Source organism: Physeter macrocephalus, chromosome 19 (assembly GCF_002837175.3).
Source record: "Physeter macrocephalus isolate SW-GA chromosome 19, ASM283717v5, whole genome shotgun sequence".
In the NCBI taxonomy this organism is placed as follows: Eukaryota; Metazoa; Chordata; class Mammalia; order Artiodactyla; family Physeteridae; genus Physeter; species Physeter macrocephalus.
The window spans coordinates 17,420,921-17,448,682 of record NC_041232.1 but is presented as its reverse complement, the minus strand read 5'-3'; the positions used below and the strand labels follow the sequence as shown (position 1 = coordinate 17,448,682).

At 46.4% G+C, this 27,762-nt stretch overlaps 1 protein-coding gene across 2 annotated transcripts in view; it reads left to right on the top strand.

Moving 5' to 3' along the window:
• CCDC63 (coiled-coil domain containing 63) overlaps positions 1–27,762 on the top strand; it is a 118,964-nt gene that overhangs the window by 4,629 nt on the left and 86,573 nt on the right. The window contains exons 2-10 of one of the 2 annotated variants that reach the window (XM_007112815.2): positions 374–470; positions 869–1,035; positions 3,905–4,094; positions 12,449–12,568; positions 12,982–13,163; positions 14,569–14,750; positions 18,347–18,567; positions 21,206–21,280; positions 24,978–25,170. In XM_007112815.2, the coding sequence (XP_007112877.2) occupies positions 462–470; positions 869–1,035; positions 3,905–4,094; positions 12,449–12,568; positions 12,982–13,163; positions 14,569–14,750; positions 18,347–18,567; positions 21,206–21,280; positions 24,978–25,170 (1,339 nt within the window). In that variant the 5' untranslated portion in view covers positions 374–461. Of the gene's footprint in view, positions 1–371; positions 471–868; positions 1,036–3,904; positions 4,095–12,448; positions 12,569–12,981; positions 13,164–14,568; positions 14,751–18,346; positions 18,568–21,205; positions 21,281–24,977; positions 25,171–27,762 lie in introns of those variants that run through there. The other variant, XM_024120865.1, reaches the window with a different exon arrangement.

The following is a 27,762-nucleotide window of genomic DNA, read 5'->3' as shown; positions in this document are numbered from 1 at the left end:
GGGGGGAGTGTCCCCACAGCTGAAGCTGGGCGAATTTCGTTGTAAGCCCATCAGAGGACACACTGCCCTGATGCCATCTTGCCCCTCTTCTTTGGGAACACAAAGAGCAAGAGGGTAACAGACATGCCAGAACCATCTGCCTGGCTCCTAATAATAAATCATGAGAGGAACAGGTTTCAGGCAAACATTGCTTTAAAAAAAAAAAAAAAGCCTCTTCTCACACCCGGGCAGCCATCTGCCGTGTCCTCCTCATGTGCCAAGCTGTGGGAGGAGGAAGGTCTGAGGGGGGTGGGGAAGGGAGAGGGTGCTGCCTTGTCCTGCACCACCAGCAGGGGTGGCTCACAAGTTCTCTTCCTTTCGCCACTGTGGACAGGGTATCACAGAGAGAGAAAGGAGCACTTGCTGGCTTTGACCTCCCTGGATACAGTGTCTGAGCAGAGGGAAAGCACAATTCCTTCAAGATGCTGACGGTGGGTAACAGTAGCTCCTACATACAGAGGGCTTACTCTGGGGTCAGGCATTGTGCGGTCCTCTGTACACGTATTAACTCATCTAATCCTGACAACAAATCTGTGTGCGCCCATTTTATAGATGAGAGACTGGAGACTCAGAGATGTTAAGTGACTCACCCAAGGTCACACAGCAAGGCCACCTCTTCAGTATGCAATAATGAGGCCCAGCTTCCTCTCTACCCTGGCAACCCAGGGTGGGTTTTCCATGTAACACCTAAGCAGTTAACATCACCCAAGGGTGGTCTTCCTACTCCAGCCCTGCCCCAAGCACTCTTCTTGCCCTCCATCCTTAAGCTGAAATGTGGGCTTTTCTAGTCACTTAACCTGTTGCTTAACACTCACCCTGTCTCACTCAGAGGAAGCACAGAAGAAAAGACCCTGAAAATTCCCAGGAACCTTTGGAGAAGACCAAAGAGCAGCTGGCCGAGGCAGAGCTTCGGAAGCTGAGGCAGCAGTTCCGGAAGATGGTGGACAGTCAGAAGTCCTTTAACTTCCGCTCCCAGCAGAAGATCACAAACCAGCAGTAAGTGATGCTCAGAGTTCTGTACTGAGTGAACTTGGAGAAAATTTTGGGTTTGGTTTCATGGGGCTTGCCTTCTGATGGGGCCTCTGGGGCAGGGACCCACTTGGGATAGCTTCAGTGGGGAGAGGAGATTTATTCTCAGAGTTCAGGGTGTCTCAGGGACTCGAAGGGGAGCAGGGCACCCATGTCTCAGGGAAGGACCCAAACAAGAAAGCGATTCTGGTTCCTGTTTCTTTCAACACATGGGTTTTGTTCTTTCCTCTCTGAATCTCAGCCGTGGCTGGTGGGAGATGGCTGCCTCCAATTCTTGAGCGACCAAAGGCCACACAGAGAGACTGTCCTTAGTCAAATCCAATCCCAAAATTCCCAGGAGAGGGAGAATCTGATTGGCTTAGCTTGGGTCTGGTGTCTACTTCTGGCCCAATCAGCTGTGGCCTGGGAGGGTTGAGCCATAGGACAAAAAATAGCTATGGGTATCCCCAGCGGTTCTAGCAGTAAAAGTGGGGAGTTCCCAGAGACGGGGAAATCACCAGTCGGTGGATACCCCAAAGGATGTTTCCTGCTTGTGCATCATTATGGGATCTGCAGGCCTGAATATTTGAAATTGAGTTGCCCTAGAAATTATGGTGTGTATAGTTTCTTTGGGCAACAGAAAGGTGTTCCCTGAGGTTGAATAAACAAACATTAAACAAGCATTCTTAGATTCCATCCAAAGAAATGTGATTCCTTAACCACATCCATAATGTTTATACAGGTAGTAACTGCCTATTGTTAGAAAGAAAAGTTTACTGTTAGATAATGTGTGAAGTTCAGAGGATAGGGAAAAGGGGTTCTTTAGATTTTCCATGGATTGTTTCACTCAGAGCCACCGCTAGTCCATATGGGATCATTATGTGAATTAGAAAAAGGCACCCTTTCTCAAAGACCCTTTACTGCCATCTGTTGGAAACATTGTCATTATGTAGGGATTTTGTTAAAACAAGACAAAGTGTCTCTCAGAAAAGTGTAGTAAATCAACAAATCAATGATATGTTTTCAAGCAGATGGTGCTCCCGTGGGCTGTGCAGTCCACAACCTGCACGTCTGTGCTGGTGACCCTGATTCACAGCCTACCCTTGGTGGGCATCAGGAAATGCCTACTTCTTGGTGTGGCTTCAGTTTTTCTTGAATCTTACTTACCCTTCTGCATCTCACTCTATGCCGATCCATTTGATCTGGTTTCACTGTGGTGGAACTGAAGGGGAGGAGAGTGGAAGAGAACTGGGGTGAGGTGAGTGAGGTGCTTAGGGCGTAATATTTAAGGAGGTGCTTTTCCCCAGCGCAGACCCTGCACCTATACCACCCTGAAAATGAAGACCCCCTTAAATTTTGGGGCACCTCACTCCCCTCACTGCAGTCCCAGCCCTGCCTAAAGACGGACAAACCTTCCTTTTGCTTTTCCAACCTCACCGCACCCCCGAAAGCCTGACTCTGACTTACTATCCTGCTGGCTCTCTCTCTTTTCTCTGCACCTTAGCAAAGACCCCTCCCAAGAGGGGATTAGGGGGAGAAAAGTCCCAAGGGCCAGGTTTAGAAGACAAGATGCTCTAGAACTGGGCGTGCACTCCAGTGGCTGTTAGCAACATGTGGCTATTTACATTTGCAATTAATTAAAATAAATAAAATTAGAAATTCAGTTCTTCAGTTGCACCAGCCACGTTTCAAGTGCTCAATAGCCACACGTGCCTGATGGATGCTGTCGGACAGCGCAGCTAGAGAATGTTTGCATCACTGCAGAATGGTCTACTGGACAGCGCTGCTTTAGGATATCAGTGAGCAAACGGTGGCCAATGGGCCAAGTCTGAGTGGCTGCCTGTTTTTGTAAATAAAGTTTTATTGGCACACAGCCACGCCTCTTCATTTTTGTGTTGCCTATGATTGCTTTGTTGAGTAGTTGCAACAGAGACCCTCTGGACTGCAAAACCTAAAGTATTTACTCTTTGGCCCTTTATAGAAAAAGCTTTGCAGACCCAGCCCTTGAACATTCTTTGCTGTTCTAGAGTGGCGCTTCCAAAACTTTAAAATGTGTACAGGTCACTTGAGGATCTTGTTACAAAGCAGATTCTGATTCAGTAGGTCCTGGATTGAGACCTGAGCTGCTGCGTTTCTCCAAGCTTCCAAAGGGCGGTGAGGCAGCTAGTCTGCAAACCACACTGAGCAGCAGGAGTAGGCTGCCCAGAGTTTGCCAGAAACTCGGCCTCTGTACCATTTCCTGTTGCTCAGTTGCTGTGCAGTCGCCTGAGTCTTCTTTTCTCTTTTAGGAATCCCTGGTTGCTCACGTCCCCGACACCCTCTCTTCTCCAGAGCAGACAGAGGAAGAGAAGGAGACTCATGTCAGCCAATTTCATAAATCAGTAGCCCCTGAGTAGAAAAGTTGGTGGGGGTTAGAGGTTCCTGTGCAGCTCTGTGTTGATGCACAATTGAAAGATCCTGCCTGATGGGTTTGCCTCTTATTACCAGAGATAACTGGCTGCAAAGCTGGAAAAGAAAGTCTGCAAAATCAGACAGATGGCAGTGAGCTGCTGGCAAAAGAGAACTTGGGGGCCCTCACCATGTCTAGGTAATGGGTTTTGACAGGCACAGCTGCAAATTGTTCTGAGGAGAAAAAAAAAATGCCGCTCAGAGAAGGGCGGAGCAGTGGAAGTTGCAGTGAACTGGGTCAAAGGACATCTGAGTTCTGGACCTGGGTTGGAGACCTTGGGTGAGTCTCTTCCACTTGTTGGGGTGGGAAGTACCCCTCTGAGTCTCCTTTCAGGACCAAGGGGCCTGGAGTGTCTGATCCCGGCAAACTCAGGGGTTCAGGGTTAATCACATGCTGCTTTCCCAACAGCAAGGAAATCAAGACCCTGCAGGAGGAGCAGGAGGAGATCACCCTGCTTTTGAATCTCATCAAGTCCTCCAGGAACTTGGATCTGAATGAGAAAAACTACATGGAGCTGCGTTTCCTGCTGCAAACCAAGGAGGACTACGAGGCCCTGATTAAATCGATGAAAGTGCTGTTGGCTGAACTGGATGAGAAGGTGTGGTCTTTCTCTTAAAGGGTTAATCAGAACACTGAGCAAGGGGAAGGAGTGCGGGAGGTGTACTCCCCACCATACTCCCACCGTTGGCTTTTCTAAACGTGACTGTGGTCACTATCTCCACCACCATTGTAACCCCTGATCTCTCAGCTCTATTGATCCATTTCCTCACTGTGGTCATTACAGTAAGAATAAATGCCCCAATCCTTACTGTATCAGTCAGGAGAGGTTAGGTTATGCTGCAGTAACAAAATTCCCTCTCCCCAACTCAGTGGTTTAAAACAACGAAGGTTTCTTTCCCATTCATGGTTTATGTCTATCGTGGATTGGCTAGGGGCTCTTATATCCTCTCATCCTGGGGCCAGGCTGATGGGATAGCCCATACCTTGAACATTGCCAGGTACTGTGGTAGAAAAAAGTGAGTCCTGAGGGTCTCACACTGGCAGTTGAATGCTCCAGCGACATGTGTCACTTCTGCTCATGACTCATTGGCTCAAGATAGTCTACAAAACCCGTAAATACCCCAAATACCCATACCCACACCCAAAATAGTCAACTCTACCCGTTCACAAAAGGGCCTAGGAAGTGCAACCCTCATGGATCCAGAAAGCAAAGAGCTAGAGACATTTGCTATACAGCGTTAATCCCTTACTATCGTTTGAAAGACCCTGCCTGCCCCTCTAGGCTCATCCCATGTCATTCCTTCCTTAACTCTTCACACTCCAGCTGCAAAAGACTTTTTTTTTCTTTCAAATAATGCTGAGCCTTTTCTCACCTCAGGGCCTTTGCACATGCTCCCCACTGCTGCCTTACCCTAGTTGCTTATCTTTATGTCTCAGACTAAAGGTGACTTTCTCAGGGAGGCCTTCTCTATTCCCTCTCTCCTGTTTAAAGTATATCCCCCTGGTATTAGTTTCCTGGCCAGGAACAAATAGCACACTCTGTAGGGTACTCAGAGGAGTAGGGCATTCGGAACCTGGAGTAAATACCACAACCTCTCTTTCTTCTCACCTCTGACCCAACTACAAGGGAGCCATTGTGGATCCTTCCCGGTTAGCTTCCTGGGGCACAGAACAGGGTGGAGAGTGGATCTCGGGGGGCAAATAGAAGATCCCAGTGCACCCCCTTATCCTCTTTCATGTCACCGCATGGCACCTCCTTCACGGTACCTTTCACGGTGGTAATTATGCCTTAATATGGGTGTTGTCTAATGTCTCCCTAACCTGTCCCCTGCGTGAGTCTGTTTTGTTCCCTACTGTACCCCCTGTTCCTATCCCAGTGTCCAGCACCTAGCAGGTCCTCAGTAAATATTTACTGACTGAATGAATCTGGAAATATCATTACACCTTTCCTCTGCTTCAAACTCTTCAGTAATTTCCGACTCTTGCTGTGATAAGGGCCCAAGTCCCTCGTGTAATTTGCTGGCTCTGCTGCCTCAGCCCCTCCTGCCTCTTCCACCTTCTCTCCTGCCTCCTTCTCCTCTGTGCTCCATCCACACTGGCTGCCTTCATGGATCTACAGTGCTGTCTCTCACCTCCAGACCTTTGCACATGCTGTTCCCTCTTCCTGGAGTGCTGTTCCCCCTGCCTGGAGTGCTGTTCCCCATCCTCTCTGCTTGGGGGAGTCTTATTCATCCTTTGCATCTCAGCTCAAATGCTGTTTCTGCAAGATAGTTGTCCCCTCATCTTTCTCTGCTACATGCCCCTGCTGTGTGTGTGCAAATTACCGTCTATCTCCCTTCTCCTAGGGCTCATCATGCTTCCTGGCTTGTTTCCAGTCCTAGATTGTAGGTTGCCTGAGGGCAGGGACCAGTCTGTCTTGGTTACCGTCATACCCCTGTTGTCTGGCACCAAGCAGGGGCTTAATAAAACTGATGAATGAGTGAATGAATGAATGAGTGAAGAAACATACGAATGTATGAGAAAGGAGGCAATAAAAGTGAAGAAGAAAAATGGGGATGTGGATCCTCAGAAACATTAGAAAAGGCAACCTAGTGTTGGAATCCTCCAAAGAGTACGGCACTCACTGCCCAACACAAAAACCCTCTTGGTCTAATTCCATCTCAGCACAGGCAGCTCCCAGAATCCCCTCCTGCTGTGTCCACCACACAATGCCCAGAGCTTTGTCCTTTCAAGGGGTCACTGGAGGTGAGGATATCCCTGGGCCCTGCTTAGCCTCACAAAATAATTAATAAGCTGATGCCTTCCTGCTGAGCATCTAGTGTAGGCAACGTATTTCCCCATCAGCCACAGCCTTGGATAATGTCTCCCATTGGGCTGAAGCCTAATTACTTTCAGCATCACAAAAGCAGCGTCTGACATAAAGGTGCCAAAGGGAATACAGCTCTGAATTTAATCACAAGAGCTGATTCTACAGCTTCCTTTGGCAAGGAAGTGGAGCCCTAGGACTCTGGGGGTCAACTTAGGCTGGGGTAGGCATCCTTTCAGAGCATGTGATGCCACACCTAATATATGCGGGAGGATGCTGCCCTCCCATATATCAAAACAAGTCATTTGTTTTATTTCATAAGAGAGCTGGAGGGGGTTTGTGTTGAGGATGCTGCCTTGTGCATAGAACAGGAGAGGAGAACAGAGTAGAATAGGAACCTGACTTGACTTGAATCTGACTTTGTCAGTACTGATGAAGTAATTTGTTTTTGCTGTGAGGGAGTTTGTGGGGGAGTGTGTGTGTGTGTGTTCCAGCTAACGTCCAAAGCCTGGCTAATATCAGTCATAAACAGCATTCATATACCTTACCAGTTTTGTGTGAGACCCAGTGGTTCCCTTGATGCCTGATCTTTTGCTTGAGAATGTGTTGGGCTGCAAATATTGATAATAGAATTCTTGACTGGAAGCAACTGGGAGAACAGAGGTTTGTTTTTCTCACTTAATATGATGTCTGACTAGAAATAGGCCATCCCAGGGATGGTTTAGCAGCTCTACAATGATGGGTTCTTCTTTTTCTCTGTGACTCTCTTGACCAGCCTTCCCCTCATGGTCGCAAGATGGCTGCCAAAGCTTAGCTAGTATAATGTCTCATTTAATTGCATTCAAAAATATGAAGAAAGGATGGGGAGTTTTCGTACATGATATTCTCTTCTTATGAGAGGGAGAATATTTTACAAAATTCCTCCAGCAGATTTTCTCTGATTGGCCAGGGCTAGGGTATATGTCCATTCCTTGGCCAATCATGGGCAAAGGGAAATGGAATTTCTGTAATTGCTTTGGGGTAGACCAGGGGCAGCAGATTACAGTGCAAGCACCAAGTCTGGTCTGTTTGTTTATGGCCCTCCAGCAAAGAATGGTTTTTACATCTTAAATGTTTACTTTTTAAATGGTTATGTGAGTACCTACATACTAATCTCTTGGTCCTTGAAGCCTAAAATATTTACTATTTAGCCCTTTAAGAAAAAGTTTCCCAATCCCTAGTTTAGACCAATGATGATTTATCCCTTGGGTCTGGGGGCAGAGCCCACCTTCCCTAAGTAGATTACTGGCAATAAGAAAATGTTTTTTTCTCATATAACAGGAAGTATAAAGATAATGCAAACTTCAGGGTTGGTTGATTCAGCAGCTCAATTAGGTTATCAAGGTATTTGTCTTTGTCCTTTGGGGGCAAGACAGCAGCAGCAGTTCCAGGCACCACATCCAGACGGAACAATACCTTCAGGAGAAGACAGACCATCGCTTCCTAGGACTCTCTTAGGAATGAGGAAACTTTTTCCAGATGCTTCCCTACCAGACAGACAGAGACTCCAACTGGTTTAGTCTTGCCCATCCCTGAATAAATAAATCATAGGAAGAGTGATTAGAGTTACCATGCTTGGCTTGGATCAGTCTTCTGGGGTGGGATGGGTATTCTTCCCCAGAACACCCACGACGGGTCAACCACCCACCATATCCACCACAGTAGTTCTGGCTGTTGTCACCTCTGCCAGCCTCCTGGTTCGGGAACATTCTTCTGTCTTCTGTTAAGCATCTCTTGAAGCCTAAAAACTATCTTTCCTCACTTTTCTGTGGGTCTTCCATGACCTTAAATGTATGAGTAGACCAGTGGCCTTCAGAACAGGCTGAGCCTGACAACATGAAGGCTTTGGCCTAACATGTTAAAAATCAGGAGATTTCATGTAAAAATTCAGATATCTGGCTTTTCTTTTAAAAAACTGGAAGACCTGGCAATATTGGGCCTGAATTTCCTTGAAGCAACTGTAACTACGTAGTGTTGTGGGTGACACTGCCAGCTGTTTACCCATTCTTTATGTTTTCCTCGCTGACAGATTCCTGACTTTATTCAGGGTGAGCATGTGCCCAGCTAAAAAGCTACATTTCCCATCTTCCCTTGCACCTAAAGGTAGACAATGAAATGTAAGGGGACCTCTGTTAGGGGTATCTGGGGAAGTTTTGCTTTCCAGATATAGGTCGTACCCTTCATCCATATTGCTTCCTCTACTTTCCTCCCTGGAACATAACTGTGTGAAGGCTGGTGCAATGGCAGCCATCTTTTGAGGGAGAAGCCAGGTGAATTACAGAGATCTTGTTTTTACCTCCTTGAGTTACTGAACTTAAGCCGGCAGTGTATTATGAGAGAAAGATAAACCATAATTTGTTTAAACCACTGTTAGTTGGGCTTGCTGTAATTTGTAGTTGCATATGTTCCTAATTGATACAAGCTGCTGCCCCTGAAGGGAGGCTACTGAGATCTGTGCCCATAAAGGCAGAGAGAGTAAATTCTTCTGAGGAAAGCATATGTTTTTTAAAATGCTTCACTTTATTTTATTTTTTCTTTTTTGGCCACACTGCATGGCTTGTGGGATCTTAGTTCCTCCACCAGGGATTGAAACCGGGCCCTCAGCAGTGAAAGCGAGGAGTCCTAACCACTGACCACCAGGGAATTCCCAAGGAAAGCATGCTTTTAACAAGACCTGAACCTAATTGAACTTAATCATTTTTAGTTGTTGACACTTGAAATTATGAGTCACTCAACTGCCAATGCCCCTTTTTAACAGCAAATATTTGGTAATACCTCCTTTACAATCCTGAAGTGAAATTCATAGATGATATAATCCTTTATCCTTCTTCTTTTAAATCAATATGATGCCATAACTATAATGCAAGGGAAAAATAAAGGAAAGCTACTTATACTAAAATTATACGTATTTCGATACGTGCATGTTTTGGCCTGACTTACCGAGACCGGGGCCAGTAAATTGCTCCGCAGAGGCCCTGATAGTAAATATTTTGGCTTTGTGAGCCACACTACTCCACTCTGCTTTCATAGTATGAAAGCAGCCATAGACAATGCAAAGAATGGGCATGGCTGTGTGCCAATAAAACTTTATTTATGAAAACAGGCAGTGGGGGGCTTCCCTGGTGGTCCAGTGGGTAAGACTCTGCGCTCCCAATGCAGGGGGCCTGGGTTCGATCCCTGGTCGGGGAACTAGATCCTGCATGCATGCCGCACCTAAGAGTTTACATGCTGCAGCTAAAAAAATAAAAAAAAAAGGGATCTTGCATGCCACAATGAAGATCCCGCGTGCTGCAAGTAAGACCCAGTGCAACCAAAATAAATAAATAAATATTAAAAAACAAACAAACAAAAAACAGGCAGTGGGGCAGATTTGACCCAGGGCCTTAGTTTGCAGACCCCTGGTCTAAAAGATGTAGTCAGAGGCCAGTATTATTATTATTTTTTTTTATAAGGCTAGTAGCAGCATAATGAGTGGATTTAGGTATGATGATTTGAAGTGAAATAAGTCACACAGAAAAAGCAACTTATCATAAGATATCACTTATAGAGGGAATGTAAAAATCGCTACACATGAACTGAATTACAAACCAAATAAGTCACACAGAAAAAGCAACTTATCATAAGATATCACTTATAGAGGGAATGTAAAAATCGCTACACATGAACTGAATTACAAAACAGAATGAAGTCACACATTTAGAAAACACACTTATGGCTGCTTAAGGGGAAAGGTGAGGTGGGGTGATGCATAAAAGAAGAGTTTGAAATTAGCACAGAGACTGTTCCATAAACCACATACGTAATAGACAAGACCTACTCATTGCTCAATGAAGTGGACTCAACACACCCTATTTACCGCAGAAGAATATATCTGACTAGTAATAATCTTAAAAACTATTTATTTATATCTCTCTGTAAGTGAATCAAGTGGGTGTAAAGCGGCATAAACACAGCAGTGAAAATCAGCTAAACCCCATTATAAAAATAAATTAAAAAAAAAAACAAAGACAGTGAAAGAGAGAGAAATTCTTACAAAATTCGTTCAGGGGCTGTGATGCAACCTTGATTGACCACATCTAGACCCACAGCTGGATGACACATAAGGATGGACACTTTTGGGGCTGAGAGGATTGGTGAGGTTGGGTGAGCCAATGCAGACCCTTTAAATTAATACTGCGAGGTACCCATTCCATAGGTCCCTAATCTCCAGGTTCAAGGGAATCTTCCTACAGCTAAAACATGCGTGGGAAACCCAGAGGATGGTACACCGTGTGATCTGGAAAGGTGTCTAAAACGCACTTCATTTTTCATCTCCTGGTGCTAGGGTTTGCCATTCCGGCCGCTTTACTAACAATCTCCCCACTTGGAGAATCAGCACCTTTAACCTCCTGTTTCGTACAGTTTGCAATTTGTCCGGAGGATGAACGGGAAGAGGGGGAACCAATGAGAGACTAGCTCTAGTCTGGACAGGCACATGTCACTCTAATTTCCAATTGGAAAGAAGAATTAAGGAAAGGCTCAGCCCACCCCCGGAACCAGAATAGGGCCTGAAGCGATCCTGCGGTTTTGTGGCCGGCTCCCAAAAAAGCGAGTTTTGGGCTTCCCTGGTGGTGCGGTGGTTAGGAGTCCACCTGCCAATGCAGGGGACACGGGTTCAGGCCCTGATCCAGCAAGATCCCACATGCCGCAGAGCAGCAAAGCCCGTGCGCCACAACTACTGAGCCTGCTCTCTAGAGCCCGCGAGCCACAACTACTGAGCCCGTGTGCCACAACTACTGAAGCCCGCGCGCCTAGAGCCCGTGCTCCGCAACAGGAGAAGCCACCGCAGTGAGAAGACTTTGCACCGCGCTGAAGGGTGGCCCCCGCTCGCCACAACTAGAGAGAGCCCGCACGCAACAACGAAGACCCAATGCAGCCAAAAATAAATATAAATGAAATAAATTTATTTAAAAAAAAAGCGAGTTGAAAAATGGAGCTCAAGGGCACTGCAATTCACAAACCTGCAGAGTTATAAATGATAACTATCGTCTAGAAATATCTTGAGGTAAGGCAACGAAGAGGATTTGAAAGCAAGGCAGAATTGCAGGAAACAGTTTTCAAGAGGTAGATAGGACTCGCCTTTAAAGCACAGGAAAAGCGGTAGAACTTCGAAAATGTTGCAGTTGGCCAGGAAGGGCGTATGCGTTTTTTCCTGAATATATTCAGGAAAAAACGCATACGCCCTTCCTGGCCAACCAAGCAAGCGGGCAATGCAAATCAGCATTACAAAGAAGTCTCACTTCCCTTCGGTCAAAAGGGCCATCCTAAAAAAGTGTCCAGTATTATTGATATGCAGAATCACTGAAGATTCCACACTGCAGACTGATTTGGGCTTGTTGTATCCACAACTCAAAGATGATGATCCAGGTTGTGCTGGTGTCATGATTTCCAAAATGGCGGCCAACTCTTGGTAAAGTTCCAAACAAATCAACGAACATTATCTTGATTTATACAGTGACTACATTCCTGGATAATTAAGTGTCTATTAAAACCTAATGAAAAATACTGCGTGTGTGTAGGTAAAAGACAGTTTGCTTCTGGGTACAGAAAATTATAGAGAGGTTCTTCACCTGCCTAACATCCAGAGGGGCACTGGAAAGTCAAAAGGGATGGGGGACAATTCTTGGATGTTTGGTGCTGTCTTACATGTTGCAGGGTATGTGACATCTCATGACCTGCCATTAAGTGCCACTAGCATCCTCATCATTGCAAGAGCAAAAAACAAACAAAAAACAAAGGTTACAGAAGGCTTCTTGGGGGAATAATGCCATTTCTTCTGGAAACCGTGGCTTTAGGGTCAGGTGAAATTTTCGCCCACAGGTAAGTGAAATTTACATGCACGGGTGAGAGTAAAAACCCTAAGTTGCCTCATTTTGCCCCAAACTGGCTAAGGTTAAGTTGAGTTGAACACACACCCAAGAGAGAATTAAAATTCCATTCATAGGAAAAGAAAGAACATTGCAGTTTTTGTTTTACCACACTTGAGTTAGTGAACTGTCGCATTTGTACCCATACAGATGTTAAAACAGCTGCGTTTTCTCTCTCTCTCTCTCTCTTTTTCTTTTCAGATCGTTCAGATGGAAAAAAAAATTATAAACCAAAGACAGATCTTCTCAAAAATACAGGAGGCCAATAACCCCCGGAAACTGCAAAAACAGATCCACGTTTTGGAAACCCGTTTGCATCTCGTACGTAAGGTGTTCTCTGGGGGAATTCCCTGGTGGTCCAGTGGTTAGGACTCCGTGCTTCCACTGCAGGGGGCACGGATTCTATCCCTGGTTGGGGAACTAAGATCCCACGTGCTGCAAAGTGACCCAAAAACAACAAAAAAAAACAAACTCTGCAAACAACTCTGCCTCCCTTTGCTAAGAGGGAAGAACGATGTCTGTGAAGCCATTAGCAGAACATACTCATCTCATTGGTTGAGTCGGGAGAAGGTGAACGGTGGTGTGCACACAGGCCAGGCAGCACTCCAACCATTGTTCTGTGGGCCTGGGGTGGGAGGTGAGGGGAAGACCCTTCAACCCTCTGGATGCCTTCTGGAAGCTTGTCTCATGCCCCAGGAGTGAGCCCTTATTTTGAAGCAGAGCCCTCCTTGCAGGTCACTGTACACTTTGACAAGATGCTGACCACCAATGAGAAGCTCCGGAAGGAGATTGAGGACCTACGGTATGAGAAGGCTGCTTATGACAACGTCTACGAGCAGATTCATCGGCGCTTGTTGATGCAGAAGAAAACAATGAATGTGGCCATCGAGCAGTCTGCGCAAGCCTATGAGCAGAGGTGGGCTGGGGGAGAGACCCTGGGGGCAAAGATGTCTCAGCCCCCTGCTGAGCTTCCTGCTCTGGGCCACCTCTACCCCCTGTGCTTACGTGTTGAGGAATCTGAAATCATCATCATAATAACTCTGAGTGCTGATTGCGTTGTCGGCCAAGCATGATGCTAGATGCTCTGGGTAGTATTTCAACCTTCACAACAGCCCTAGGAGTTATTATCCCCATTTTACAGACCAGAAAATGGAGGCTTAGAGATGCCAAAATACTTACCTGAGATCCAGATAAATGGCAGATGTGGTGGAGTTGAGATTCAAACCCCTATGCTGTACCATCTCCCCCAGGTGTCCCTGCCTCTAGTCCTAGGGGGTCCCTCTCAGTCTGGGCTGTCTCCTGGCTTCACACCTAGAGGGGCAAAAGGCATGCAGTTTAGTGGTGAAGAGTGCAGATTTTGGAGTCAGAGAGGTCTGGGTTTGAACCCTGGCTCCATCACTACTACATTGTTGGAGGACCCCTTCAGGTGGTAGTGAGGATTAAATAATGTGTATATAAGCGAGTGGCTGGGACATAGTACTTGATAAGTGGTGATGATGATGGTAATAGTGATAATGGTGATTTGTGATGATGCTGATGGTGGTGATACTGCTGATGGTGATGATGCTGCTGATGGTGGTGGTGGTAGTGATGGTGGTGAAGATCATGATGGTGGTGGTGATGCTGATGGTGATGATGTTGCTGATGGTGGTGATACTGCTGATGGTGATGATGCTGCTGATGGTGGTGATGGTAGTGATGGTGGTGAAGATCATGATGGTGGTGGTGATGCTGATGGTGATGATGTTGCTGATGGTGATGATGTTGCTGATGGCGATGATGCTGCTGATGGTGGTGGTGGTGGTGATGGTGGTGAAGATCATGATGGTGGTGGTGATGCTGATGGTGATGATGTGGCTGATGGTGATGATGCTGCTGATGGCGATGATGCTGCTGATGGTGGTGGTGGTGGTGATGGTGGTGAAGATCATGATGGTGGTGGTGATGCTGATGGTGATGATGTTGCTGATGGTGATGATGCTGCTGATGGTGGTGGTGGTAGTGATGGTGGTGAAGATCATGATGGTGGTGATGATGCCGATGGTGATGATGTTGCTGATGGTGATGATGATCATGATGACGGTGGTGATGGTGGTGGTGATGATGATGATGATAGAAAATCATTTCCTGAGGGTGGTCTAGAGCTGTCAACTGCTGTCATTCAGGTGAGGAAAGTTGTTCCTCTACTCCCAGAAACCTCCATGATTAAAAGTAGTGATGGTCCTTGACCAGGCAGGAAGTCTGTCTGGACTGGTAGGGAGAGGGGAGGAGAAGGAAGGCGCCTCCGGACACTCAGACTCTGTCGTACCTGCCTCGCCCAGGCTGCAAGCCATGGCTCGAATGGCTGCCATGAAGGACCACCAGCAGAAGAACATCTCTCAGTACAACCTGGAGATCCGAGAGTTGGAACGTCTCTATGATCATGAAACCAAGCTCAAATCCTTCCTGCTCATCAAGCTGAATGATCGCCTTGAGTTTGAGGAGCAGTCCAAAAAGGAAGAAGGTAATGCTTTCCAGGTGTCCTCTTTTCTCTCTCTCTCTCTCTCTCTCTCTCTCTCTCTTTCTCTCAACTGAAGGTGCCTGAGTCTCCTTGTAGTAGGTTTGCCAAATTTAGCAAATAAAAATACAAGATGCCGTTAAATTTAAATTTCACATAAACAATGAATAAAATTTTAGTCTCATGCAGTATTTGAGACATATTTATACCAAAAAATTATTTGTGGTTTATCTACAATTGGGACATATTTATACTGTTAAAAATATATCATTTGTGTCAGGACTACCCTGGTGGTCCCATGGTTAAGACCCTGTGCTTCCACTGCAGGGGGCAGGGGTTCGATCCCTGGTTGGGGAACTAAGATCCTCCATGCTGTGCAGTGTGGCCAAAGGAAAAAAATATATATTGTTTGTCTGAGATTCAAATTTAACTGGATGCCTTGGGCTTTATCTGCCACCCCTAACCTGTAGGATGTGTCCTCACCCTGTGGCTCTCCTTCCATTGTTTAGAGGAGGAACTTGTGTGTCAGAGGTCCCCAAGACCACCCCTGGGCTGGGTGACTCTCAAAGAGGACTCACAAGACTCAGCAAACATGGCTATGATGTAGGGACACAAAGAAAAATCAGCAAAGAGAAAAGGTGCGTGGGGCAAAGTCCAGAGGAAACCAGGCACAAGCTTCCAGGATCTTCTCCCAGTGGAGTCACACAGCGCATGCTTAATTCCTCCAGCATCTAATTGTGACAACACGTGTGAAGGGTCGTCTGCTTGGGGAGCTCATTAGAGATTTGGTGCCCAAGATTCTTACTGGAGGCTGGTCACATAGGCACCCTCTCCCCAACACATACCAAAATTCCAGCTTCCCAGCAGGAAGGCAGGTGTTCAGCATAAAGTACACTGTCCTTACAGTCTGGGCTCAGTAGCCACACTTACCATTTAGGAAAGTTTTATATCAGTGTAGGGAGCTGTTCACCATTTAAGTTCCCAGATGAAGGCCAAGGGCCAACCTTGCAAGCAGGCCTTTCTAAGGAGAGCAGTCTCAGGTCTGCTATGTTAACTCTCTCCTCAGCAGATTGAAGGGAGAGCCCCCTGTGCAGCTGCATGTTTTTTTTTTTTTTTCTTTCAGCCCCTTCTGTCCCTTCCTGCCTTATTTGCAACTGTATGGTTGGAAGAGTTTTTGTGAGAAATCCCATCTCTCACTCTCTAACATTACAAAAACCACCTTTTGGACCTTCTGTGTATCCATCCATCCATCCATCCTTCCATCCTCCATCTATCCATCCATCCGTCCACCCATCCATCTTCCATCCACCCATCCATCCATCCTTCTATCCTCCATCCATCCATCCATCCTCTATCCATCCATCCTTCCATACTCCATCCACCCATCCATCCATTTACTGAGCCACTGGCTCATGCCACCTTCCATTCTCCATGCTTGGCATGCATGGCTTCCATTTAGCCTTCACAACATCTCCAAGAGGCAGACATTATTATTAACACCTCCAGTTGACATATGAGGGCACTGCAGCTGAGAGTGGATACATGGATATAGCCAAGGTCCTCTGCAATATAAGTAACAGATCCAGGACCGCATCCCAAGTGTGTCTGCCCCCCAAAGCCTGAGGTCCTACTACTATCCTCTTCTCTCTCCTAATCCACTGAGCAGCCTCAAGATTCCACTAGGCATCCAAGACCCGAACTGTGCAGTCAATAGGAGTTCTCCCATTCACTGCCACTCCATTTGACTTGTGCGTCCATCCTTCCTCTTCTCACTGCCTCAGCCTTGTCATCTTTCTCATCACATCTCCTCTAGCAGCTTCTGCTGGGTCTCCCAGCCTCCAGGCTCCTCCTGTTCCTGTGACACTGCAGGGGTAATTTCCTCATGATCAGTTGACTCCTTCCTTCATCCATCCAACCATCGCATTCCTGGTCTTCCAACAAATTTTAATGATCATCTATCCTGAAACAGGCACCATGTGGGGGACCAGAGACAGAGCAGTGATCAAGACAGTGTTAGTCCTTGATGTCACGGAGCTTATGTTCTAGGTATGGAGACACAGAAAAAACAAGCGAATAGACAAATACAAACACTTCAGGTTGTGATAGAACCTTTGAAGGAAGAAAACAAGGGATTGAGATGGAAAAGTAACAGGGAGACCTCTCTTGGATAGGATGGCCAAGGAGGGGCTGTTCAGACTGTGATCTAAAGGATGAAAAGAATCCAGCTGTGCAAGGCTGAGGAATCCAGTCAGAGACAAAGGCCCAGAGGCAGGAACGTGTTAACTGGAGTGTAGACGCAAAGCTGGAGAAACAGGCAGAGGCCACTCCTGCAGGACTGACCATGTGCCAGGAACTGGGCTACGTGTTGGGAGACGGTGGGGAATAAGACAAAGGTCCTGTCCTCCTGCAGCTGACCTTCTGTCAGGGGAGATGACAAATTGGCAAATGCAAAAGTTAATCTGATCTCTCGGGAACCATGAGCATGATGAAGAAAACAAAACAGGGTAATTGACAGAGAGTAACCAGGGGCTGCTTTATCTAGGGTGGTCAGGGTGGGCCTCTTGGAGGAGGTGCCGTTTGGGCAGAGACTTGAATGATAGGAGGGAACCAGCCACATGGAAGCCTGGGAGAAGCACATCCCAGGAAGAAGGAATTGCAGGTGCAAAGGCCCTGAGGTGGGAGTGAGGTAGGCATATTTCTAGAACAGAGAGGAGGCCAGAGTGGCTGGAGTGAGTTGATGCCAAAAGGAGAGTGGCAGGAGATGAAATTGGAGGGGTGAGGAGGAGCCAGACCACACAGGCCCTTATAGGCTGCACAGGGAGCTCACGCTGATTCTAAGTGTGGTGGGAAGCTATCAGAGGATTTAGGCAGACTAGTGACTGAGTCTGATAGTGACCAGGCACTGAGGGGTAGAGGGGATCAGATCTTAAACGATGCCGAGAAACTTCAGCTTCATCCCAGGGACAGTAGGGAGCCACACATGCAAAGGGGTCACGTGGCCAGATGTGCCTAGGAAGATCTAGAAAGATCCTTCCGATTGCCACGTGGAGGCCAAATCAGAGGGACAAGACTGGATTCAGGAGAGGTGGGGCTATTGCAGGCATCAGGCTGGGGAGCAAGGCTTGGAGAACTTTCTTGGTTCTAATGCCTTGAACCTGCCAAGCTCTGAGCCTGCTTAAGGCCCTCTGCCAACAGGGCTTCCCCAGCCTTCATCCTGCTCATGTCACCTCCTTCCCTGGCCACGCTGCTCCCCCATCACAGCACCTACTACATCTCCTCCATTGCCTGGGCCACAATGGTAATTATTGGATTTCTTTTTCTGTTTACTTGGCTATCTCTTTTTCTTTTCTCTTTGTGGCTGATTCCTCTGTGGGGCAGTGATTTTGTAGCTACAGAGCCCAGCACAGTGTCTGGAACATAGTAGACGATCAATTAGATATTTGTGAAGTGGCTAAGGAGGGGAGCTCCCACTCTATCTCATGGGAAAGTCTAGCCCCCTCCCCAGGGCACAGTGATAATGCTATGGAGCACATCCCTCCGCTGGGCACTACTCTGAGCGGCTTCCCTTTCAGACTCATGGTTGCCGGTTCTTCCTTTTCTAGCTCTCAAGGCAAAGAAGTATGGGAAGAAGAACAAGGGTGAGAGTTTTGAGAGCTATGAGGTGGCTTACCTCCGGCTGCTGAAGCTGATGAAGAATGGCAACCTGAATCAGCTCATCGAGGAGTTTCTGGCCAAGGAGGAGAAGAACTTTGCTCGGTTCATGTATGTCACAGAGCTCAACAATGACATGGAGATGATGCACAAGAAGACTGAGAGAATCCAGGTCAGGGCACCTCTTCTTTCCCAGGCCAGGGGCCCACCTGCTCCCACAGCAGCCTTCCCCAAAGTGGGTTCCTTGGAACGCTCCTTGAGATACTCTGCAGAAAAAAGGGCTTCAAGTCAAAAAAGTTTAGGAAATACTATATTCCCCCAGTGTTCTCCCCCGTACATTTTAACCTTCCTGAAACTGGTATTTGTCTTCCAGTTGGTACATACACTTAATGTGTTCATGTCCCCTCACCCCCAATAAGTGACATTTAAAATCCATGGTATGTCTTATAATCCAGAGTTCAGTAAACTATAGCCACAGCCAGATATGCCCTTTGGCCTGTTTTTGTACAGTCTATGAGCTAAGAATAGTTTCACATTTTTAAAGGGTTGTAAGGAAACAAAATATGCAAGACAGACCATAGGTGGGCTGCAAAGCCCAAAATATCAACAATCTGGCCCTTTGCCTTAAAAGCTGGCTGACCCCTGTTAATCAACAGCTTCACAGAATTGAGGAGAGATGGTAAACTAATCTCGGAGAGAGCTGATGTATATGAGCATGATAAAGGCTCTGTCAAATTCTACAGTAAAGAAACTATTTACCTTGTTGAATCCATAATTTCCCAAACTTAATTGGCTCCCTGGGCTACTTACTCCGCAGAACACACATAACCAGCCTTTGGAATTGTCTGCACAGGAGAGAGTCTAAACTCCTTAGTGTGACACTCCAGTCCCTTCAAAATTTGGCTTCAACCTGCCCCTGCATGCTCAGCTCCCACCACGACCCCCAAGGCACTCTCATCAGCTGCCAGTCCCAGCTTCCCCCTGCATTTCCCTCCTCTGAGGCTTTCCTCATGCTATTCCCCGCCCCTCCCACTTTTCTTCTGATGCAATACTGCTCATTAGTCCTGACAGATGTCACCTCCTCTGGGAATTCATTACTCTTTCCTCTGAGGTCCCTGTGCTCAGTGGGGACTGAGGGGAGCCCTTCCTTTTGCAATGTCACTGTTTCCTGAATGTGGGGCCATGTGCAAGTAGATATGCCTGTGGGAAAATGTAATTCAGAAAAATATAAGGAAAAAGTACAGGTCACCAAAATATCACCACTCAGAGATACTGCCAATAAATATTTTGGTGACATTGCTTTATGAAGGCAGCGGGCACTTAAGCATGTGTCCACGCACGCGCGCGCACGCACACACACACACACACACACACACACACACACACTCCCCTAGATGCCCACTTATAGTACTGGGTGTATACTAGATAGTTCATGCTGTTTAATAAACTTTTTTCTTCAACAGTTCATCATAGATACTGCCCAACATCTTCTATGTTCTTTTTAGTGGCTTCTGGAGACCCTAGATGCTCTGTGGTAGTATCACAAAATGCTTCTTAAAAGAACAGATTCCCCAGGCCCTATCCCATACCTACAAACCTAGATTATCTGAGAATAAGCCAGGAATCTGCATTTAAACCATATATTTTAAAAAAATTATTAATTTATTTTTGGCTGCATTGGGTCTTTGTTGCGGTACGCAGACTTCTCATTGTGGTGGCTTTTCTTGTGGCGGAGCACGGGCTCTAGGCGCGCGGGCTTCAGTAGTTGTGGCATGTGGGCTCAGTAGTTTTGGCTCACGGGCTCCAGAGCGCAGGCTCAGCACTTTCAGCGCATGGGCCTAGCTGCTCCGCGGCATGTGGGATCTTCCGGGACCAGGGCTCAAACCCGTGTCCCCTGCATTGGCAGGCAGCCTCCTAGCCACTGCGCCACCAGGGAAGCCCTAAACCATATTTTAATTTGAGACCCTTTCCCCACCATGATGTAAATGTACCATCGTTTACTTAACCAATCCCCAACCGGTAGACATGCAGGTTGTCCCTAACAGAGATTACAGATAATAGCACAAGGGACAGCCTTGAGTGGCCACCTTGCCCACATGTCCTATTGTTTCCATGGGACAGACTCCTAGAGATGCTATTGCCCCATCAAAAGGTGCTTGCCTTTTACATTTGGACACGCTGCTCTAGCCCAGGAGTTCTCAAATCTAGTCCCTGGACCAGCAGCAGCAGCATCTCCTGGGAACTTGTGAGAAATGCACATTCGTGGGCCTCACGCAGACATACTGAATCAGAACCTCTGGTGTGGGGCCCGGATATCTGTGTTTTCACAAACCTCCAGGTGATTCTGATTCATGCTAGAGTTTGAGAACCCCTGCTCTGGAGCTGCCCATCCATTACCATAACCATCAGCCACATGGGGCGATTTAAGTTTAAATAAATTTAAATTAAATTAAAAAATGAGTTCCTCAGTGGGACTAGCCACATTGCGAGTGCTCTGTGCCCAGGCGTGGCTAGTGGCTGCAGTGCTGGATGGCACAGATAGAACATTGCCACCATTACAGCAAATCCTACTGATTATATACAATTCTCCAGAAAGCATGACCACCCACCTGCTCATGCCTGCATCCTCCTTTTAATTCAGAAACATCAGAAAGAACCTCCATGGCCATAAGAGGGGTCCAGGGGTTCTGGGGCTACTTGAAATGGATAATTTAAATCCTCACTAACGCCTCGGGGCATTGGCTTATTTTTAGGTGTGCTGGGGAGGGGAGCACTTGCTTTTCCTTATGGTCTGGTTCTCTCCTGAGCAGAATGAGGTTATCCACTCGCAGTCCCAGCAGAAATCATCACGTGAGGACAACTGCTCCATCCTGAGACAGCTGGAGGTAAGACCAGGGTGGGGAGGGAGGGATGCAGGAGTCTCCATTGTCTGTCAGGTGACCTGTCAGTTGGTTCTCAGGAGGAGGAAGATGTCTGCCCCATGACTATCTACTGGCCTGGGTCATGTCTTGACATGTCCCGACCTTTTGTTACAGGCAGCCTCTGCTACAGATGTTGCTGCAGAATTTTGTCCCTGAGGCCCTCTTTGTCCGTTCTAAAGACTATCCCACTTCAGGGAGCCTATCCCAGGCCCTTGTGCCTATAATTTCACCCCAGGCTGGTAAATTCCGGACAGATCTCTGCCTCAGTCTTTTCTTCTCTCTCCCCCTTGTCCTGGCTGTGGCCTGTTCTCAATCAATAATAGTAATTACAAACATTTCCTGAGTCATTACTACATACTAGGCACTGGGCTAAGTGCTTTGCTTGCATTATCTCATTCAATCCTCACAACAGCTCTATGAGGTAGGTGATATGATCTATTTTACAGATGAGGAAACTGAGGTTCAGGGAAGTAATCGCCAACATCATGGAGCTGGGATATTGCATGAGCTTTGCATTGCATTCAGCTGCTAATAATAGGGACCCAAAATAACAGTGGCCTAAGCAATAGAAGTTTATTTACTTTGTTAAAACATAAATCTGGAGATAAACACTTCAGGGCTGGTCATGATGTCATCAGTAACCCAGGTTTCTCCTTCAGTTTTGCCATCTTTAGTGTGTGGCTTACATTCTCAAGGGTGCCTCATGTTTGTATTATGACTGCCAATGGCCCAGCCATCACATACACTTTCCAAGCAGAAAGAAAGTAGGGAAGGAAAAAAAGGCCTTGCTAATTGAGTTAGTCAGCTTAAAAGTTTTTTCCCTGAATTCCCAGCCAGTGACTTCTGTATCTATGTCTCACTGGCCATCCCTATTGCAAAGGAGGGTTGGAAATACAACTTTTAGCTGGCACATTGCCACCCCAAATACAATCAGCATTTTGCTATTAAGGTATAAGGGGAGAATGGCTAGCAAATGTCTGACAAAGATATGAACCAGAGAGTTTGACTGCAAAGCCCTGTTCTACTCCAGTAGTTCCTGGCCCAGGAACTACACTCTTTGGTCATTTCCTTTTCCTTCTCTGTGGCTTATTTCCGCTCTTGGCATGCAGGTGGCAGAAAGGGTTGGCCATGCCATTCTCTCATGCGCCACTGGAGGGCAGCAAAGCACCTCTCAGGCTCAGCAACCTCTCCCAGGACTCGGAAATGGGGAATGTAGACTTGCAGGCAGGGCCCAAGTTCAAGGAGACTCTCCTTAAGTTGGACACATGCTTGGGGTCCCACATCCTTGGCTGTGAGCCATCCAGTGTCCAAATGCTTCCTTGGGGTTGGGACCTGTGCTGTTCTGCCTCTCAGGGTTTTGAAGGCCTAAAGGGGGACACAGTTTGGGAAGGCTGACCAGGCAACCCCAAGCATCTCCCCCACCTCTGCCTGAAGTCCTCCAGCAGCTCTTTGTTCCTTGGGCTTTAGTAGGAACTCCTGGAGCCTCTTTTCAAATGCAAATACTCTAAGCAAGAGAATTTGTCTTAATAGCAATGGGCTCACTTAGAACCCACTTTTCTTACCCCCCTGCTAAAGATCACTTCCATCTCCTCTACTCTTGGAACCTTTCCACTTAACTTCCATTTCATCCTCCCCTCTTGGAGAAGTGGTGGGACCAGTCCTTTAATGGGAGGGTTTTGCATAGGAGTTAAGCAACCAGGCCCTGGGAACAAACGCTTGGGTATGACTCCCAGAAGAGTCGCTTCCTGGCTGTGTGACTTTGAGAAAGCGACTTAACCTCTCTGAGGCTCCGTTGTCTCACCTGTAAAATGGGGATAAAAATTGTACTCACTTTGTAGGGCCGTGAAGATTGAATAAAATCCTGCAGGTACACGCTTGGCACAGTGCAGGGCAGAGAGCTATAAACATAGCTATCGTTATTGTTGTTGTTTATCCTGTAAGTCAATAAAACCTCAAATCACCATCATCTTGTTACCAAATAATTGTCCAAATAAAGAGTTGTGCCCATGGTCAGGTATTAGACAACTCAATACAGAGGAGCTAAACACAAGTTCACTTTTCTTCTCTGACCTCAATATTCCTTCCTCATCTGAAAACTGGGGCAGTTGTGAGGATAAGTTAAGATGATGTGTGTAATATGCCTGGAACATTTTAGGTGCTGGACATGTGTTGTCACTGTCACATCAGGCTTTAAGAAATATTTTAAATCATGTGATCTTTTTTTTTTTTGGCCATGACGCACAGCTTGTAGGATCTTAGTTCCGTGACCAGGGATCGAACTCGTGCCCTCTACAGTGGAAGCACAGAGTCCTAACCACTGGACCGCCAGGGAATTCTCAACCATGTGGTCTTTTAATGCACCTTTAGAATGAGGGTGGGGGGCTCTTGCTGTCATATGAGGAAATGCAGCCCTGGGAACTGAATATTCCAGTGTTTGGGACAGAGGAAGCTGCCTGGTGTGGTGGTTGAGAGACAGTTCAAACCATGGCTTCCCTCTCCTGGCTGTATTCCTTAGAGCCTCAGTTTCCTCACCTGGAAAATGGGGGCGTGAATAGGGCCCTTTGGGATCCTTATTTGGAATGGTCCATATGGAGCTGTTGGGAGCAAGGCTGGTTCTTCCAGGGCCCAGTTCACCTTTGCAAGCTGAGAACTCAGAGGGAGAGGCAGGAAGCCACTGAAGCACTCATCCCAGAGCAGCGATTCTCAGTCTGGGCTGCAAGTCGGAATCACCTCGGAGGCTTTCAAATTCCTGATGCCCTGGCTGCATCCCAGACCAAGATGTCTAAATCTCGGAGGCTGGAGTTTGGGCAGCAAATGTTTCAACACTCCCAGGTGATACCAATATGAAGCCAAAATTGTGATCCAGTGGACTCACAGAGGTTCTCAAATTTTATCATGCATCAGGATCACCTGCATTAAATACAGATTGCCAGGCCCACCCCCAGAGCCTCTGATTCAGTCGGTCTGGACTGGATCCCAGGAATCTGCATTTCTAACAAGTTCCCTGGTGAAACTGATGCTGCTTGTCCTGGGACCCCACTTTGAGAACCACTGTGCTCTAATGTGATTTAAACTGAGTGGTGAAATTGGTTTGGTGGATTGCAACCAGCATTTAAAAATAGCAAGATAGAATAGAACAGAACAGAATGGAAAATACTAGAACACACAATAAGAATATGATTTGTGAATCTATAATTTCATTTGATTAGATAAATATATAAAAACACACACACGTATATAAGTATTGGGCTGCAATGTAAAATATATTTCTTCCTGTGGGCCATTTTTAAAAAATGAGTCACCAGCTTTTAAAAAATACTGTAATCCAGGACACATGTAGACACACATACACATATGTAAGTAAACAAAACTTACATTAAACAATATCTACCCTCACTACCTGCAATGCACGTTAGTATTTTCTCTTCCTTTCTTTTCTGCTCATTTTATTTCATTTTTAAAAAAAATGTGGATTGAGGCCAATTTAATGATTAAATTGATCTTGCACCCCTTCAGAGGTTTGCAAACCTGCACTTTGGAGATTCTGGCTCCAGAGGGTCCTAAATCCTCATCACCAGCGAAAGCTCTCATGTGAGCTTTCTCACCCTGAGCCCAGGGTGATGACCTGGCTGACCTGGATGGGAACTGGGGTCTGCCACAGGAGAAACTAAAGAAGACCACGGAGGAGGCAGATATGTATGAGAACAACTACAAGGAGATCAACAAGACCTTGGAGTATCTCAAGAACTCGGTTGAGAATCTGTTTAAGAAGATAAATTGTGACGCCACTAAGATCCTGGTACAGTTAGGGGAGACAGGGAAAATCACCGATACCAACCTCCCACAGTACTTTGGTGAGTCGAGCTGGGGTAGCAACCATTTCCAGAGATTTCTATGACCAGGCCCAAGGACTTGTTCTTTTGGAGGTAGTGAGCCTGGTGGTGAAGCATGTGGGCACTAAAGCCAGCTTGGTTGGGTTCAAATCTTGGTTCTACTCTTACTAGCTGTGTGACTTTGGGCAACTTTCTGAACCTCTCTGTGCTTTAGTTTTTTCATCCAAAGAGATATTGGGAGGATTAAATAAATGAGTAGTTCTTAGAGAAATAGTACATGATCATCTCAATAGATGCAGAAGGAAGTATTTGACATAATTCAACATCCATTCATGATAAAAACTCTCAACAAACTAGAACTAGAAGGAAACTTTCTTACCTGATAAAGGGCATCTACAAAAACACCTACAGCTAACCTCATACTTAATGGTGAAAAAACTGAATGTTTTTCTTCTGAGATCAGGAACAAGGCAAAGATGTTTGCTCTCACAACTCCTATTCAATATTGTGTTGGTGGTCCTCGATAAGGAAATAAGGCGATAAAAAGAAATGAAAGGCATTTAGATTGGAAAAGAAGAAATAAAGTGCTCAGAGCAGTGCCTGGCATGTAGCAAATGCCCATTAACTATAACACACATTTCTAGGCATAGGCCTTGAACTCAGGATAGAGAGGGAGGATGCACCTACAGAGATCATGACAATTTAGAATGAATGGCTTCCACTACTCTTAGAATAAAATCTAAGGTTCTTAATACAATCTGTTTTTGAGAGGTTCCCAAGACACCTCCCTCCCGCCAGTTTCAGTGATTCACTAGGAGGGCTCCTGTATTCAGCATATAATCATATTCATGGCTCTGATTTATTATAGCAAAAGGATACAAAGCAAAATCAGCAAAGGAAAAAGGGGCTTGGGGTGAAGTCTGGAGGAAACCAGGAGCAAGCTTCCAAGGGTCCTCTTCCAATGGGTTCACACAGAATGAGCTTAATTCCTCCAGCAATGGGTTGTGACAACACAAGTGAAATGTTGTCAACCAGAGAAGTTCATTGGATACTCATTGCCCAGGGTTTGGATTGGGGGCTCACCATATAGGCACCTCCAGCATGACACATACCCAAATTCCAGACTCCCAGAAAGAATAGTGAGTATTCAGCATACATCACATTTTTTTATACCACAGTTTAAGCATGATGAGCCACTCTTTTAACAGTTAATGGTAGTGGGGACCTTCCTGAAATTCAAGTTCCCTGATGCTATCCAAGGGCCAATCTGGTAAGCAGCCCTTTCTAAGAGCAGTCAGGCTTTGCTGCGTTAACTCTTTCTTACCCACAGCCTATCAGGTTCTTTATAGCCTGGCTCCTGCTTACATTTTTCATCATCTCTTGTCCTGCTCTCCCTCCTTTCTCACCACATCCAGCCACAGTGCTCTCCTCTCTGTATTTTCAAATCCCTACCCCAACTCATCCCCGCCACAGGGCCTTTGCATGGGCTGTTCCTGGGATACTCATCCCATGCCCAGTTCCTCCTCATTCTCAGATCTCAGTTTAAATGCCCTCCCTCCAGCAAGGCCTCCCTCTGCTGCCCCATATGAAGCTGGTCCTCCCCCACCCACTATTATTCACTCTTATAGCAGTCCTATTATTTAATACTCATCCAGTTTGTCTCTATGTACAGGTAATTCTCATTATCTGAATCTATGAGGTTCTTGAGATCCAATAGCAAGGTTCAGATGCAAATCTTTTTGGTTCCTGATTTTCAGAGAGAATAGAAACAGTATGGGTTGTGTGAGTTTTTTTCAAAAAAATTATCCAGATCCAGTAGTTACTGAATTCAGATAACAGGCATCTGGATAGTGAGGGATACGTGTATTTATTTGCTGAACTTGCCTTCCTCTCCGTCCCCCATTCACACTGAAGCTTATGAGCTTCATCAGGACAGGGACTGCATCTCTGTTATTGTTTATCGTCATTTTGTTTTTCTTCCATGCATTGTAGCACCATGCCTGGCATGATAGGCATCCAATAATAATTTGTGGAATGAATGAATAAATGAATGAATGAATTATTCTGTTGACTCCATGAGGCTATGAAACACGGTGGGAAGGGCAGCTCCTTCAAACTCAGAGACAGCACTGAGGAAAAAATCCATAGATTAAGGCAGAGCTTGCTCAGGGCTCCCAATTTTTAGTGTAACCCAGTGTTCCTCAATCTTCTTTTCAGTATTGTCCCCTAAGGAGCCTTTTTATTTTTTTATTTAATTAAAAAAATTTTTTTTCAATAAATTTATTTATTTTTGGCTGTGTTGGGTCTTTGTTGCTGCACGCGGGCTTTCTCTAGTTGTGGAGAACAGGGGCTACTCTTCGTTCTAGTGCGCGGGCTTCTCATTGCTGTGGCTTCTCTTGTTGTGGAGCACTGGCTCTAGGTGCGCGGGTGTCAGTAGTTGTGGTGCGTGGGCTCAGTAGTTGTGGCTCGCGGGCTCTAGAGTTCAGGCTCAGTAGTTGTGCTGTACGGACTTAGTTGCTCTGAGGCATGTGGGATCTTCCCGGACCAAGGCTCGAACCCGTGTCCCCTGCCTTGGCAGGAGGATTCTCAACCACTGTGCCACCAGGGAAGCCC